This window comes from Urocampus carinirostris, chromosome 10 (genome assembly GCF_059441175.1).
Source record: "Urocampus carinirostris isolate Australia breed hairy pipefish chromosome 10, RoL_Ucar_1.0, whole genome shotgun sequence".
Classification (NCBI taxonomy): domain Eukaryota; kingdom Metazoa; phylum Chordata; class Actinopteri; order Syngnathiformes; family Syngnathidae; genus Urocampus; species Urocampus carinirostris.
The window spans coordinates 44,230,534-44,248,131 of record NC_142358.1 but is presented as its reverse complement, the minus strand read 5'-3'; the positions used below and the strand labels follow the sequence as shown (position 1 = coordinate 44,248,131).

Here is a 17,598-nt window from a genome sequence, read left to right as displayed (position 1 = left end):
ATTGGGGATTAGTTTGAGGCGTTGAGGTTACAGGTGTCAGTTTAGGCGTTAGGGAGTTAAGGTTGGGGGTCGGGATTTAGGGGTTCGGCTTACAGGTTATGATTTATTGTTTAGAGTTAGGGTTAATGTTACAGGTTATGGTTCAGTGGTTAGGGTATAGCCTTAAGGGAATAGGGTTGAGGTAGGGGTTAGGGATTAGGTTTAAGGGTTAGGGATAGAGGACAGTTTAGGAGTTAGGTTCAGTGGTTTGGGAGTTAGGGTTGGGGGTCCGAGTTTAGGAGTACAATGCATACTTTGGTGTTTACGGGTTAGGGTTAAGGGTTGGGGGCTAGAGGTAAAGGTTAGGGTTATAGGTTTTTGTTTGGTGTTTAGGTGTTAGGGTTGGAGGTTAGGGGTTAAAGTTTAGCTCTAGGAGGTTAGGGTTACAGGTTACAGTTTAGGACTCTAAAAGTAACTATTTGGTTACAAATACTCCCATTGAAGGAGACTCTTTAAAATGGCTCTAAATTCATATTATTCATTCATCTATATCAGCATCGCTTATCCTCAGTAGGGTCGCGGGGGTGCTGGAGCCCATCCCAGCTATCTTCGCAATCGCAGGGCATACAGGGACAGACAACTCACACGCTCATTCGCACCTAGGAACAATTTGGACTGGCCAGGAAACCGGAGTGCCCGGAGGAAACCCACGCAAGCGCAGGGAGAACATGCGAACTCCACACAGGAAGATTCGATCTCATTTCCTCAGAACAGTGCCGCACACACGCTAACCACTGCGCCGCCGAGCCGCCCTCTAAAATATGATTTATACTATAAATAAAACAAACAGAAGAAAAGGTGTACACAGACCTGTCAAAGCATATTTTTTGGCTTGCGCCATCTCGAGAGCTTGCAAACCAACACTTTGCCGAGACACTCCATTACCGTTTTGGCTTCAAAGCACTCCGAGATTTCCTTCTCCGTTTCTAGGTCCTGCCCAAGATGTTTTCCTTTTTCTACGGGCATAGTATATTTGCTCAAATAATTTGACAAATAAAAAGACCAAAATGCAGCGCACGTCAATGACCCGTCGATTGAGTTGTTCCTGTACAAGCCGTAGCCCCTCCCCGTGCACCGCCTACCATTCCGCACACAACCAAATATGCGCTTGTAACTGAACCCCCGTTTCAGTATTTCGTTTCATAGTTGTAAATACACAGTAAGGAGATTATCTTCATGAGGAGAAATTCATTTATATGGATTTTCTAGTCCAGGGGTTAGAAAAACATTTTGGGCTGGCTAGCGCTAACCCAATCACAACAAGTTTTTGTCACGCACGGAAAAAGATAGAAACAAAAAACGGAACGGTCGTGCAAACGCTAGCACGTTAGCCGTCGGCCAAAAGTGCGTGCTGGCAAAAGTGGAGAAATCGGGAGGACGCCGTCGAAGATTCTTCATCCGTCGGCGCCTTCCGGGAGCTCCACCAGGGCGTCCCGAGTCGAGGGGCGGGACTTGCGCTGCCGGGTTACGCCCGACCAATCGGCAGCCTGCGTGGGAATCATGGACCTTCCTAGAGCCTAGGCGGCAAAGATGGCACGGACGGGTCAATCGGTCGCTTCGTTAGTGTCGCAAAAGTAGCAGCTTTGCTAGCTTAGCGGCAGTGTTAGCATCTCTGCCCACCTGGTTCTCTGCCAGAGCCTCCTTGGCCATGTAGTGCTCCCTCTTCATCTTAAGCTCCACCTCCTCCGGGATGTCCGGGACCAACATATCGATCAGGCGACCGATGAAAAACACCACGTGCTGCCAGAAATTCAAATCCAATGTGGCTCAAACTGTTCTATGGCGGTTTGGTTTTGACTTCCGTTTGGCTAAATGCGGCAAAAGGGCTAACGATCTTTAGCGGCTTTTTTGCCTAAATGTGAGCACTTTGGCGAGGGCTAACACCAGAATGCTAGCGCCAAGAAGGCTAACGCCAACGAGGCCAGCGGTTTTGATTCACGTTTGGCTCGATGTGAGCCCTTTAGCAACAGCTAACGCCAAAAAAGCTAGCGCCAAAAAGAGCTAGCGAATCTTACTTCAACGAGTGAAGAGTCACAGAGCAAGAATCAAAGCACCGACCTCAAAGACGATGACGAAGCAGAGTCGCGCGGCGAGCAGGTGAAAATATTCAGGAAGGTATTGTCCGTTTTGATCCCTGAGGCCCCGATACCTGGGGGCCACAAGAAGCTGACTTTAGGACTTTCTCAAATTCTCTCACTTGCCTCAATTGTAGCCGTGTCCAGTTCCAACCCTTTTGGCGCCCTCTGGTGCAGGGAGGCGTACCAGCCCCTCACATAGCCTTAAGATCAGATAAGATCAGATCTACTCATCTTTATTTCTTTTTCTATCTCTTTCCTTTTTCAGTCTCTCTCTCTTTTCTCCTTCTGTACCTCTGTGTCTCTCCTTTTATCTCTTAACTTCTCTTTCTCACTCTCACTTTCTCTACCTCTCTGTCTCTCATTTTCTCTATTTTTTCTTTTTCACTCTCTTTGTCTTTCTTTGTCTCTTGAGGTCTCTCTCTTTTTCATTCTTTCTTTTTCATTCTGTCTTTTTTTCCTCTTCTCCCTCCCTCTCTTGATAGTCAAGTGCCGTTACCTGCAGGTGAGGGGGCCGTGGAGGCGGGGCGAGGTGGCCAGCGTGAAGTTGACGTATCCGCTGAGCTCGGCGTTCCTCGTGTAGCGGAAGTACAAACGAGGCAGGAAGGAAGACGTGAAGGCGATCAGGAAGGCCTGCCGCCGGAAAGATGGCGAAAATGAGAGGAGGCGGAGCCCGGGAGCCCTGCCCCTCCCGTCCCCGCCCGCTCCCTACGTTCCCCAGGACGGCGGCGTAGGCGATGAACTGCATGATGTCCAACCAGATGCCGATGTCTTGCGCCCGTTCCGCCACCGGACGCCTGTATTCCGTCACGAACTTCTGAGCGTCCAATCGGATCTCCACCCAGTTGTTGATGAGGGCGAAGAGGGGCGCCAGGGGGCACGCCGCCACAAATATGGTGATGAAACCAAACTGGATCACTGAAAAGCGCACGAGACAACACGAGAAGGAGGACACGCAAGCCGTTTCCTACATAGAATGCCCAAGGGACAGACCACCGACTGGTCCTAGACCAGGAATGGGCAAACTGCGGCCCGTCAGGCTTTTGAATTTGGAGTGTCATGGTGAGTTTGATGCAACTGGCAAGGTTTGGCGGATGTCAGGCTCACCCATCTCCAGGTACTCGCTGAAGAGTCCCTCACAGAGTAGGAGCTGGTAGTCTGCCTCCCAGGGAGTAATGCCCTGCTCTGCCGGATCTTCCTGTTCACCCTGGCTCACCAGGTCTTCCTGGACCTTCCTTGTCCTTTTTCTCCTCTGCCACCACGCTCGAAGCTTCCTGCCAGGCAAAGAACAAAACGGTTGGACGGGAAATCCTTGTCAAAACATCGGTCTCCGTGCAAAATACAGGATTGCGGCTGGATCGGCAGTCAACCGATCGCAGGGCGCAAATTAAGAAATGATGGATGGATCACCACCTGGCCATAAATATATCATAACATACGAGCGATCGGTATCTTTCACGCTGTGTGCCGAAGCTCGACGGTTCGGATGGACATTAGATGTGAGACTTAGCGCATTCAACATTGCGTCTGAACTCCGTTTTCTAATGTCATAGTAAATGATGTCAGAACATCTTAACTGAATACTATGATCTAATTCAATCGTTCACACTGACTGAGTGATCTGATTACATCTGGGTGTGAGATTTGTTATTTTGCATGCATGTGTGACACAAAGGAACAGACCGGTCGGAGGAGTGGGAGGCCCCTGCTGCCCAGGAGGCCGGAGCTGCGAGCAGGCGCGAGAGACTTCGCGGTTTGAAAGAAGCCAGCGAGCGGACAAGAGCCCTAAAGAGTTCTTTATGATAGGCAAGAGATCCAGCAAGCAATAAGCAGCACAGGACCAAATCCTGGCCTGCATGCAATCAAAATGGTTCTGACCAAGTTTCAGTTTAACAAGCAACCAGAGAACATGCCAAGCCAGCGCCCAAGCCTGATCGAGCCAGCGACCTCAAAAGAAGTCACCCGCAGCCGACCGGTGCTAACCCTAAGCCACTCATCCCCTGGTCCTCTTCATGACCGGATCTCTAGCCTACAGGATCCCTCACTGCTCTACCCCTGAGGACATCCAGACTGGGCCGTCGTCTTAATGCCAAACACCATCTCGTGGTGCTAAGTGTGGATTGGTTTAAGGGGGAATTTTTATCACACTACCAAAATCTTGTATTTTTATCTTTTTGATATTCAGAAGAACTAAAAAAGGTCCTCTGTGGTGGCTCCAAAAAGGCAAGTTTTGAAAAGAATAAATTTGGCTCTTCGTCTTAATCGGTCAATCCGTTATTTGTTTAAAAAACGGATCGACCCCCCAAATTTCACTCGAGATACGACGGAGGTAAAGCGGCGCTCGACTCCGAGAGTTGACGCGGTGCTGGCTTACGGGAAGACAAACTCCTGCACGTTGTTGATGAGTTGCTTTCCCACCATGATGACCAGCAGCTCCTGAGCCAACTCGATCAGGCAGCCGCCGGCGCCGCACTGCGATCAGAAGCGGTAACTTTAGTTTCGCCGACCGACACGCCCGGCAAAAATGGCCGCCGCTCACGTCTTCGTTGCGCACTCCGAACAGCGTCACGTAATTTCCCGGGTAGCCCACGAACCTGAAGACAAAACGTAGAGGAACCGGATGAGGCCGGGGGCGGCCGGCAACGAGACGTACTTGACTCTTAGAAGATCGTCTGGACTACTGAATGGCATTTGGCAAGTTCTTAGGACCACCTGTGTGCAGGTGAACCTAAACGAGCTATTTTTGTACAAAAACTGTCCCCTTGCTAAGAGCTTGAGGAGAACATCTGCAGAGAATGTCATTCTATAAACGGTTATGGAAGGATTGTGTAACCGATAAGTTGAAGACGGCCTGATTGTCCAAATTTGGTGTTGTTGACGGGATTGGAATTTGACAGCCAGACCTATAAACCAGGCCTTTCCTGGTAAGTTCTTTCTCTTAAATTTTGGGGGACGCGGAAACTGGAGGCAGGGGTGATCAAAAAAGGGATGGTATTTAATAACAGAAAGTCACAAAGAAACACGGGTTCACAGAAAAATACGGTATCGAAACGAAACAAAACCCGAAACGAAGACCAAAACTGGAAATGAAAAAAGCTGTGCGCGTAGGAACAAAGAAACCAAAAACAAATTAAACAAACCCGGTGCGGCAGTGGAATTGTAAATGACCCGACCAGCAAAGGAACCAGGTGGAGGCTTCCACATCCCTGTCCTGTCGGTCATTTCTGTTCTAGCAGCGACGTAGAGGCCCCTCGGCCGCACCCGGCTTCCTGTCCTGGCGGCGAGGAGAAGGCCTAACGGCTGCGCCTGGTTGTGTTGGAAATTTTCGTTGTTCTGTGACCGCCACTTTGTACCCCCTTTTGTTATCAAATACCGTTCCTCTTTTCGGGCAGCCCTGCTTCTCGTTCCTGCTTCTCCCACATGGGTCCGTTCCCAAAAAATGAACACTTTCAAGCCTGCAATCACCTCATCAGCATTTAAGATCAATGATTCTGCAATATAGTATCACAGACTTTCAAACTTTGGAGGATGACTTTCATTCCTCAAAGGGGGAATATTGTGGAGAAAAACACTTTGTTATAGAAGACTGTGCAACCGATATGGGACGAGACGCCCCGATTGTCCAGATTCGGTGATGTTGACGAGTTTCCTCCCCGTTTCAGAACCAGATTAGCATTCAGCTCATAAATTGGCCTTATCCTGGTCCTTTGAGCCAACACTCTTGTCTCTGTTTAATCGGTATCGGAGATCAGTTCTTCGGCAATAGAGCGCTATAAGGCCAGTTGCCCACCTGCCTTTGAAGAAGGCCACGTAGACCGGCGACGAATAGAAGTTGACAAACTGGAAGACGAAGACTTTCAGGATGAACATGTCTTCGTATTTGCTTTGAGTGCGATGCATCTCTGGAAAACGAACAAAAGGCATGTTATGTTACAGTCCAATGTCACTCCACATATAGTTTTTGTATTTTTTCTTTGTTCTTTTCAGTCACGTTGCAAAAAACATCACGACACAGAACCAACTCATCAACTGAAAAGAAATGAATCACCATATATGCAGCATTTTACAATTTCTGAGAATTGATGTCACGGTTGCCAGTTGGCCCCGTCCGTTCGGCGACAGCTGCGGCTCGTTGACTGGTCGGCTTCCCTCCTATTTAAGCTCAGTGCTCTCACTCACCCTTTGTCAGTCTGTCAACGAACCTCTGCACCCGAAAGATGCGTGTTTTGACTCGGTCCGGTTTCCTGTCCGATATCGATCCCGTCTATTTTGTTCTGATATCGGTCTCCGGCGTCTGGTATCGTTCCCGTCTATCTCCTCCTGTCTGTTATCTATCTGTTATCGATCCTGTCTGTCCCGTCCTGTCCGGTATCAACCCCATCTGTCCGGTATCTACTCGTGTAGCTGGTATCGATCTCGTCGGTCTCTGGCTTCCTGTTGTTCCACGCCAGACTGCTGTCCTTCTTCTTCCGCCCAGCGATCGCCGAATCACTGGCGATGGTGTTCATGGGCACGACTGCCCCGTTCCCGTAAAATAAAGCTCGTCTCGGCAGAGATCGCTCCCGTGTCGCTCCGATGAGCATACTGTATTTACGGGTCAAGCTGAACATCAGTCTTGTATCTTCCTGGGAGGCCAGTCCACGCTCAGCACAAAGCCTAGCAGAGACCCTGCATACAGACCTAGTGTCACATTCCAATCCCACCTTGAAAAGAACAAGCCTTTTTAACCTTTAAAGGAATTCATACATTTGACTATAAAGGATTTTATACGATGGAATACAGGTTACATTTATTGAGTTTAATGCTATAGTTATTTACTGACTGTGCCTTTATTTTATGAGCAGTGAAAGTTCAGGGCAGGCATAAGTGGTGGAATGGGTTGTTTACAGGAACGGGACGTACTGCTAATAACACAATCAGCACACCCAGACGCTGTTGACGCAGAAAGGCCTGGTGTTGTTTTGGTCAAGGCGCTCGTCTATGAGATTGTGAAGCCCGGAGGGCTTCCTTGGCACGCCCGTGGGAGGAGCCGGCACACCATTATGCGGGGAGAAGATGGCCAATGGGAGAAAGCTAAAGGACTTCAGAAGAGGGCTTCCCAGAGACTCCAACATCGTCACTGATTCGGCTGTTTTTGACGGAGTACACTTAGTTAAACTGTAAGGGAAATTAAATCTGCCCCAGTGTGAAAATGTGGGCTTCCTGTTCATCTTTTCCCTCAAGTAACGAGCGCGCATAAATTGTTGGATGAATGTAGGTTGTGTTTGATTCATGGAGTCGGATCACTCATTCCAACAATTTGGTAAACGCTACATTTTGATAGTTCATTTCCAACACCTTTTCCTCAAATTTCTTGACATACTTCTGTACAGTTTTTGTTTTTGGCTAAAATAAGGATCAATATTTGAATAGAATTTGATCCGGCCATGAAGCACATCACCTGGAATGGAAAAAATGGAAAATGATTTGCATTTCTCTAGCGCTTTTCAAGTCAATGACTTCCCAAAGCGCTTTACAGTGTGCTCCACAATTCCCTATAGCGGCCTTGTATTGTAGCCGTGTAAGACGCTAACCTGCTTATTGGGGGTATTATGGGTTCAGTGTCTTACCCAAGGACACTTTGACGTGTAACACGGACGAGCCGGGATTCGTACTGGGAACCCTTGATCCCGAGACGAGCGCTCTACCTCCTGAGCTACTGCCGCCCCAAACAATACATCTGTCAGGAGTGGGATGTATTGATTTGAATTTCCAAATGAACCACTTAGCATGTGACTATGTTGTTACCAGGTCAATTATTAAAAAGAGGTATATATGGACTCAGTCAACCACAAAAAAAAATCAATTAACTAGAAAATCCCAACGAGTCAGCTGTGATGAGCTCTTTTCAGAACAGGTCTGCGGGCACCTCAGCTATCCTTAGGGGGCACCCAGGTGCCCGCATGAACCTCCTTGGAGATCCCTGGTCTACATGGGCTCTGGAGCTTTTTCTGCCCAGTCCAAAGGGCTTCCCCTACTTGTCACAACACTAAAGCTCTGGCTGTGGCCAGGTGCTTCTCGTAGTGTCTCCTAATTTCGTGGTTGGTCAAAAGATAAATGTGTCAAGATTAGCACGTCCCCCTTGTTTTTCTGAGGTCCTGGGTTCAGATTTACACGTTCATCCCGTGCCAAAACCGAGCGGGGGCGCTTATTTTTCAGTTGACAGTTCTTCAACGATAAAAAGACCAAATAAGTCCTCTAAAAGACTGACCCCATCTGGTGAGGATGTGCGCCAGCGAGATGTAAACGCGAGACAAGATGAGAATGACCAGCAAGTTCAAGACCGATCCCGTCAGGCTGGCGATCCTGGCTGCCTGAAAGCGGACAGAAACTGAACAAGCGGTCGCGAAGGGAGGCCCCCTCGATCGCTACATCAGAGCCCTTTCCGCCAGTTGGTAAGACTCCAAACTCTGGACCTCTGGTAAGAAAAACAATAGTCATCACTCACTGAGAAAATGAAGAAGCTGAACTTAGACTGGGAGATGACAATACTCAGGATGGAGCGATACAAAATGATGGCGATCAGGAACATGAGGACCACTACCACCTGCAAGGGGCAAAGTTCAAACCGTGTTGTTTCTGAGACTGCCGGAAACCTCACCATGATGACCAGGATCATGCAGCCGGTCATCACACGGTTGAAGCGCATTTTTTCCGGGAAGTAGGGTTCTTCGGATCCCGTCAGGGGGTTCCTGATGGTCATGGGTGCCATGGCCGTGAACTCGGGCCGTGGTCGCTCCTGCCAAATAAGAACCGCCCTTACACACGACAGAATGCTTCTTTCCGGTTGCAGTGACATGAGAACCTGTGACCGCAGACTGTTACAGAAAGTCCTCCATTTTGGTTTTACACAAGACGGCTTGGACAGGCATCAATAGTGAAGCCGGTGCCGACGAATAGCAGACGTGAGGCCAAGTGATTCGGGTGTGTCGCGACCGGTTACCTCGATGTCCTGGAAATCCGTGCAGTCCCAACGGTGGGACAGGGAGGAACAGGTTCTCTTCCAGTACTCCAAAAACGTCACAGCCCACAAGGACATGAAGACGCTGAGAAAAACGGTTCCTCCGTTGTCAAAAAGGATCCCCGCCTTCGGGTAGAACGGCAGATAAACAGAAACTGAGTCGGACGGACACAGGTCGGACAGGACAGACCGGACCGAGAGACCGACAGGAAGGACCGGAGTAACCAGATAGACGGGACAGACGGGGCCGACAGGACGGACGGACCAGAACAAACAGCTGATGAGATGCATCACCTTAAAGGTGAGACAGATGCTTGAATAGTTCCAGTAGGAGCAGATGTTGCAAATGGGACACATGACAAAGTTGCCGCCACTGTTACACAACTCCATCCTAAAAGTGAAGAAAAAAAAATTAGCGCGGAACATTATTGTCATCACTAGCTAGCTCGTCTACGCACGCCGGGACATCGGTCGTCATCAGCCAAAATCCAGTAAGGAACACCACAGTCCCGACCAGGGAGGCCGGCACCAACATGGCCGTGTAGAACCCTGCGGACCGTTACAACGGAAACAGACTTTCATTTAAAACTGGTCGCGGAAACGTACGAAGAAACCTTCGTCTCGCCATTACCCAGCCAAGCAAAGTAAAGAGCGATCTTCTCTCCAAAATACTCCCTAATGTGGTCCAGAGGTTGGTAGCGAGCCCAGCAGGACCACTTCGCCCAGTACCCGTACAGAATTTGCCTGAGAGCCAAACACCGGTCCGGCTTCGGCATTTTAGGAAGTCTGAATCCGCCCTGGAGGAAAGAAACTGTAAGCGCTGTGTTTTGATTGCGACTACCGTCAGATCCCGAACTGAAGTCCACCTCGTGGAGAGGAAACGCCGACGTGAAGACCTGCTCGCTCAGCAGACGGTCGATTCCCACTTCCCCTTTGGACACCGAACCGTAAGGGGTTCGGGCCAGGATCTCGTACAGCTGCGAGACATGTGGACAACACGCAAAGGGCTTTTGTTTGGCTTTTCTTTTCGTTTTTGGTATTAGCTAGCTCTAACGCTAAGGGGGAGGGGGCGAATGGCTTGGAGTAAGTTTGTGTTTGAGGAGTAGGTGGACTCCCATCCGCCTGCTGACTGAAACATCCTGAACTCTTTTAATGAGGATGTTTTTCTTTCTCTCATGTGAAGCGTAGCGCAGCTAGCAAACACAGCAACTCACCACTTGATGTCTTTGGGTCGTCTTAAAGAAGGTGTCTTTGTCTTCGCTCCCCAGAAATCTGAGAAACGTGCACAAACCGTTAAAGACCTCATTGCGATGAGACTTTTCCAGAGGTTTTTCCTCTGCTGTGTCTCCTGATCCGACCCCAGTTCCTGGTTGTCTTTTGACCGAGGGTGGGTTCTGCCTGGACTGCGTTGTGACTTGTGAGCCTTAGATAACCCCTCAGAATCTTAGTTGTGTATTTTCAAAGAGCACTAACCTATCCAGTTTGCTGTTCCTGAACTGGCAGGTGTAGAAATCAGGCGGCGGACAGGGGACCTCCTGCGCAAACGGGTTGGGGAGCTTCAGGTACTGGAGCACGCTCGCCGACCAATCGACATAGGAAGTGTTGACGACCTGCAGGAGCGGCACCGATCAGGACAGGGTAAAAATCAGTCGTTTGTCCGTCCGTCACCTGCAGGGGGACTCGCAGACTGATTTCCTCAGCGTAGTAGCAGAGGACGTTCCAGGGGGCGCTCAGGAGGACGAAGCAGATCCTGGTCTGGGGCTGGACCACGTCCCTCTGTACCGCCGGCAAGCGATAAGAGTCAAAGATTCGGTGCTAGGGGTTGTGTCTTTCGGTTCACCTTCTCCATCAGGAGTCCAGAAAATTGGAGTTTTTTGAGGAAGTGTTCCCTCCACTTGCTGTGGCCAGAGTTAGTGGACTTGCTGTCCTCTTTGTCAGGGTTGTGAGGTTCCTCCCAGGCAAGGACAAAATCTGCGCAACGATTGGAGCATGCCGATTGGCAACATTAAAATAGACTGTACTGTGAAAAAAACTACTCTTGGCCAAGAAAATAGAAAATATGGATAGTGTTGTGGATGGGTGCCACAAGATGCTTGAACTGGGCTAGCTTGCAAGGAGAATAAGGACCAGGTGGAGGGTATCAAGATGGTTAAAGGCGACTAGCTAAGCATAGAGGATGTGGACTGCATGGAGAGATTGAAGACACTTCAAGCGGGCTAGTTTAGCATAAAGAATATGAAGTAGATGGAGGCTTTCAAGAGGGTCAAACCAAGCCAGCTTAGCAAGGAGAATATGGAGCAGGTGGAGGGTTTCAAGATGGCGACTAGCAAAGCATAGAGGATGTGGACTGCATGGAGAGATTGAAGACACTTCAAGCGGGCTGGTTTAGCATAAAGAATATAAAAAAGCGGGTCAAACAAAGCTAGTTTTGAAGCGGGTTCCTGTACGTCTGTTCAGCGTCTCTGCAAATAAGAAAGAGGTGCGGCCTGTTTGCTAAGCTAATATTGACGCTAACGCGTCTTGGACTCACCGACGCGAGTGGATCCGTCGCTAAACGTGTTCTTGTCCCGCGGCGACACCTTAGCGTCCTCGAAAAGAGACAAATCACACTCCATATTTTGCCAACATACCGTCGTCTTGCTGCTTCCGTTTTTCCTTCTGCCAATTGATCCTGTCGTTATTTTGGCGAATTTGGTGCTGGGGTGCCATGTCTAATCTCCATGTAAACAAGGATCGCTACCTTGTCATCAATGTCAAGGAAGACTATTCTTTTATCATCTTTTGTTATAAGATCTTCTGTTCTATTATGTCTATTATGTTCTAATCGGTGATTTGACATCATATGATTTTATATTCTTTTCAGTTTTATTCTGTTCGACTTTTTTCCGTCGTATCCTATTCTGTTATGTTTGGTTCTGTTCCGTTCTGTTATTTTTGTCTTATTCTATTCTTCTATGTCTACCGTGTTCCATTCGATCATGTTGTATTCTGTTGGATTATGTTCTACTATGTTATATTATTTTCTGTTTGATTATGTCCTACTCTATTCTGTTCCATTTAATTCCACTCTAGAATAGAAAGGAATATTCTATTCTATTCTATTCTATTCTATTCTATTCTATTCTATTCTATTCTGTCCTATTATGTTCTGCTCTATTTTGTCCTATCGTGTTCTGTTTTATCTTCAATTTGATTCCGTTTTAATGTGTTCAATTTTATTCTATTCCATTAGGTGCTATTCTAATCTGTTATGTTCTATTCTATTTTATTCTATTCCTTTCTATTCTCTTGTATTTGCCGGAAAACTAAAGAGGAGGCGGTTTTTGTTGTTGAGCCTCGACCTCAATCGCTCCTTAGCAAGGGATGCTAACGGAGGATGCTAAGGGAGGATGCTCGGGGAGGATGCCCGTTGAGGATGCGAGCGGTTACCGTGGCGACGCTGCCGTAGTCGACCTTGGGTTTGGTATCCGCGGCGATCGGGGTCCCCGCTTCCTGGTCCCCGAGCATCTTCGTCCTCGCAAAAGGATCCGGTCGGACCGATTCCTTAGCTTCTTGTCCTCGGGCCAACAAAATCATTTGGATTTACTCAAAACACACGCACGCGCACAAAAAAGCAAAGTGATCGTCTGAGTCGGGGGCCGCTGAGGTTAGGATCTGGGGGAAGTCGGGGCACAAAAACAAAAATAGATGAGAAAAAAGACAAAAACAAAGAAAATGCAGTTTTCTCTTTTTTTCTATTCTTTATTTTCCTGTCCTTTATTTTTCTCATCTTGTTTCAGTCACCTTGAGTTTCCTTATTTTCTTCTTGAAAAAAAAAAGCTGTCACGATTAGCAATATGCTTCACCTCTAGCCACTCCTGTGCCTGTGGCTCCCTGTCCCTATTTAAACCCAACCCTATCTGTCCCCTGTTGTCAGGTCGTCCGCAAACCTCAGTTTACACTAGGCAAGTCTTGATTTCGTCCTTGACTCCCACCTGTTTTTTGCTCCCGTCTGTCCTTCGGCTTCGACCCGCTTTTGATCCCGATCACGTCTACTCTCCCGTCCTGGCTTTCGACCTTTTTTTGTCCCCGACCACGTCCGCTCTCCTTTCCTGGCTTACGACTCCCTCCTCGACCACGATTTTTGCTCTCCTGTCCCGGCGACTGACCCGTTTTTCTGTTCCCGACAGCGCCATCGCTCGCCACGGGAGTCCCGCTTCTGCGTTCGGAGCGACCTGCTTCCTGCGCCCGGCGAACACCGGATCGTGGGGACAACCCTTTCTCTTTCTTCCGATAAAACTGAGAGAAACGTAACGCAATTGGGTCTGGTTTCCGTTCTGGTCCTGACAAAACCTTAAATCGTCTTGAGTTCATCTTGTATTTGTATCTTTAGCCGTCATAGTCATTTATGTATATATGTATAAAGAGTCAAGTCCCGTTTTTTTGTTCGGCCCTTAATCCCAAAATGTCCGAAAGGACCGCACAGCGACGCCGTCCCCTGATCTCGGGCCCCGGACCGCGAGTCGGAGACCCCTGGTCGGTGCCGTGAAAAAGTATTTGCCCCCTTCCTGATTTAGGGTTACAGTCACAAAGCCATACAGCTGCCTTGATACGATAGTTAAAACTGACAGCGCCTATCATTTTCCCACTAGATGTCGCCGTATTCTGTCGAGCCGCCCAAAACCAAAAAACAAAGCGCAAAGGAAGGAGACCAAAGACGGAAAATCAAAGTGAGCGCAACGCACCTTAGGATGAAAAAAAAGCTAAAAGTGGGAGAAACAAAACAAAGAAATAAGACCAAAAAAACCTGGAGAAATAAAGGAAAATATCAATGAAATCAAATAGAAAAGAGCAAAGTTAAACGGTAATAAAAAAGGACAAAAAAAGGAAATAATGAATCATAACAAGGAAATGTAAAAAGGACTAAAATAGAAAAGGTAAAAGGAAATTAGATAAAAGATGACAGCCTCGATGTAGCCTAATGTAATGGAGTAAGAGTACACATTCTTCTTCACAAATCTACTCGAGTAAAAGTGATGTCAAAGTACAACATGTCCCAAAAAGTACTCAAGTCAATATAAGGGAGTAAATAGGAGCGTTTTCAACTCACCTTCCGCCACTTTACAATGCCAAGTGGGAATCGATAATCCCGTCTGCGTTTGGGTCCTCGCTTAAGTTTTCATGTTCTAACTGGAAAGGTCGGACGAGCTCAAGGTTCGAAAGCCTCCCGGACAGAAAAACGAGATGCGGACTCACAATCCGATTCAACACAACGACCGGGTGAAGAAATAGGAACACGGTCGACTTGGCGCGAAAGTTCTGAACAGGCGTCCTCCTTTTCAAGTTCTCGTTCTCTGGCGACAGCTGCTCAAAAGTTGCTTCTCTTCAACGGCGCCGAACCTTCCCAGAAACACGGAGAGAATAGGAATCGGTAGGGCGCCATCTTCTGGCTGAAACGGACGGCGCCTATTTTATCACCGCGAGACGCAGAGGGGCAGCACGGCGGGGCAGTGGTTAGCGCGTGTGCCGCACAGTTCTAAAGTCATGAGATCGAACCTCCTGTGTGGAGTTTGCATATTCTCCCCGTGCTTGCGTGGGTTTGCATGCCTCTCACGTTACAAAAACATGCGTTTCTGGTTCAAATTGTCAATGAGCGAGTGAGTTGTCAGTCTCTGTGATTGGCTGGCAACCGGTAGATAGATAGATAGTAAATAGATGTCTAGATAGATAGATGTCTAGATAGATAGATAGATAGATAGATAGATAGATAGATAGATAGATAGATAGATAGATAGATAGATAGATAGATAGATAGATAGATAGATAGATAGATAGATAGATAGATAGATAGATAGATAGATAGATAGATAGATAGATACCATAGATAGATAGATAGATGTCTAGACAGATAGATAGATGGATAGATAGTTTATTCATCCCCGTAGAGCAATTCACACTTCCAGCAGTATCCTTTTGTTGTTTATTAACAGATGAACAGGATGGCCTCGGGGTGCTGTGTGGTAATTTAGCAACAGCGGAGTGGATGACGTCACACACTAGGCCAAAAGTTGGATGTCCCTGCAGCAGATGGAAATCTTTGTGCTCAGGGTTACACCGCCTCGTGTTCAAGTCGATAGCGAGTCCGCCTCCTCTCCGCTTCCCGCAGGCTAAAGTGTCTCTGTCCCTAACAGCGCTGAAGGCGCCTGAACTTGGGCCTGATGGGCTTTTCCACAAGAAAAGCTCTCATGAAAAAGAAATCCACTCTTCTTAAATCTTTTTTTCAAAAGCGCTTCACAAAATAAGATCTCAAAATAAAAACAATATCAGAAATCAATCAATCAGTAATAAATGAATCCATCTTTTACATCAAAGGGACAGTGTGTATTATTTGACCACTAGATGTCGCTTTATTGTCGCCATAAAAGCTGAAGAAGAGCTGAAAAGAAAAAACGATCACCCTGCGAGCCACAAGTGGCTCCTAATTTGGATGAACCGGCAGGTAGCGCTAGTGAGCATGGTTAGGAACATTTTCTTACGGTACCGTGTGCGCAGTATATATAGCTGTAGCCTCTCATTTATATACTGCAGATCAGGGGTGTCCAACTCATTTGAACTCGGGGGCCGCACGATAGAACAAACATTCTCTCGGGGGCAGGACGAGTAGAGTCAAGAGAAAGAAATAATACAAAGAGAGGAAGGGAAAAAGAGAGAGGGTGGGACAAAGAAAAAGTGAAAGGGAGAAAGAGAGAGCGAGAGAATGTGAGGAACAAAATAAATAAAAAGAGAAATAGTGAGAGAGGGGGAAAGAAAGAGAGAAACAAAGAAATCTAAAGAGAAATAGAAAAAGAGAAGGAGCGAAGGAGGGAAAAGTAAGGAGAGAAAGGGAGAAGGGGAGAAAGAGAGAAGAGGAAAGAGAGAGAGAAAAAGAGAAAGCAAAGGAAAAAAGGAATAGAGCAAAGAAAGTAAAAAGACAGAGAGAGAAAGAGACAAAGAGGAATAAAGAAAGAGAAAAAGAGACAGAGGGTGAAAGGAGGGAGATAGAAAGAGAGAAAAGGGAAATAAGAGAGAGAGAGAGAGAGAGAGAAAATACAAGTACAGCGTTTGTGCGAGGCACCTGGCTTTGGTAACATCAAGTGGACATATTTCAACCTGCAGATCGTTTTTCTCTTGCGCTACCCTCAGCGTTGTCTCGCGGGCCGGATTCAATTCCTTCGTGGGCCTGAAACGGCCCACGGGCCGCCTGCTCGACACCCCTGCCGTAGAATTTTTTTACAGAGGGTCGACCGCAACAAACTGTCTGAGTAGAGTCCTCCTCTTCAAACCATAGTCCAAAATGGCCGACTTTGCCATTCGATACCGGAGTCGTTTTTTTCACCAAATACTTGAAAAGTCCTGGTTTGGATGACGAGGTTTTTGGTTCCCCGCCTCTGACTAGATGTCCCCGTCCTTTATCCGGCAACCCGAAACAAGTGCTACAAAGCACAAGGAAGATTTTTCTTCTCGTTTGATTTTGCCAAGAAAAAAGGAGAGAATAAGTGGGGGAAGAAAGACATAAAGTGAAATGAAAAAAGGGGAAATAGGGAGTAGGGTCAATAAGAAAGAAAGAAAAAAAGAAAATCATAAAGAGATAGGGAAATGAAAGAGAAATGAAAAGAGGAAAATATATTAAAAAGAAAGGAAAAGAAAAGGGGGAAAAGAAAGAAAACAAGAAAAGGGAAGGAAAAAGAAAAAAAACGTGGGAAGAGAAAAGGGAAAAGGAAAAAGGAGGAAAAATGGGCAAAAAAGAAAAGAGGGGAAAGGAATGAAAAATAAGAAAAAGGAAAGCACGAGGGAAAAAGTGAATGAATGTGAGTGAAAAGAAAGAAAAAATGACAAATTAAATGAAAGTAGAAAAAAGGGCGAAAAAAAGCAAAGATAAATGAAAAACTGGGGAAACAAAGAAAAACAGAGTCAAATGATTCAGATTCAGATTCAGATTCAGATCTACTTTATTGTCATTCTAGTACACGTGTATACAGAACGAAATGTCGATACATCTGACCCGCACAGTTTCCTTGAATGTACAGATATAAGTAAAAGTTGTATTGTATTATGGCTACGTATAGTATTTTACCATAGTGCCGATAGTGCAAGAGGAGTAGCTAACCGGATGTGCAAAATGGGCATTCAGGTTAACAAGTCAGGTAAACAGTAACAGTAACACTGTAACAATAACGCTGTAAGTACAATAGTGCAGAGAGCAAATGTGCAAGGAGTGGCAAGCTATAAAGAACTGCCAGTAGTGCAAAAAGTCAGATGATGAGAAATGAGAAAAGAGAAGACAAATAGAACACAATGAAAAAGGAGAAAAAAATAAGTGGAAACAGAGGATTAAAACAATTCAAAAAAGGACGAAGAGAGAAAAGAAAAAGGAGAGAAAGAAACTTGGCACTTTGTAGGCAGGCAGGCAACGGGCAGCCGTTCGTGCGGTCCTCACACCGGCGGCTTCGCGATCAGGCGCGTCAC

General features: G+C 47.1%; 1 protein-coding gene across 1 annotated transcript; it reads right to left on the bottom strand.

Moving 5' to 3' along the window:
* Nucleotides 1-1,244: 1,244 nt before the first annotated feature.
* ano7 (anoctamin 7) lies at nt 1,245-14,431 on the bottom strand. The gene is made up of 24 exons (XM_088345308.1): nt 14,204-14,431; nt 12,544-12,671; nt 11,645-11,702; nt 10,955-11,085; nt 10,783-10,890; nt 10,588-10,724; nt 10,329-10,386; nt 9,981-10,091; nt 9,746-9,911; nt 9,573-9,663; nt 9,409-9,505; nt 9,097-9,240; nt 8,755-8,892; nt 8,602-8,700; nt 8,365-8,467; nt 5,905-6,016; nt 4,654-4,708; nt 4,489-4,586; nt 3,222-3,388; nt 2,827-3,032; nt 2,614-2,747; nt 2,098-2,188; nt 1,660-1,779; nt 1,245-1,556 (listed from the first exon to the last, which is right to left on the bottom strand). Exons 2-24 carry the CDS (start codon nt 12,619-12,621, stop codon nt 1,434-1,436), a joined length of 2,625 nt encoding a protein of 874 aa, XP_088201434.1. The 5' UTR covers nt 12,622-12,671; nt 14,204-14,431; the 3' UTR covers nt 1,245-1,433.
* Nucleotides 14,432-17,598: the final 3,167 nt, after the last annotated feature.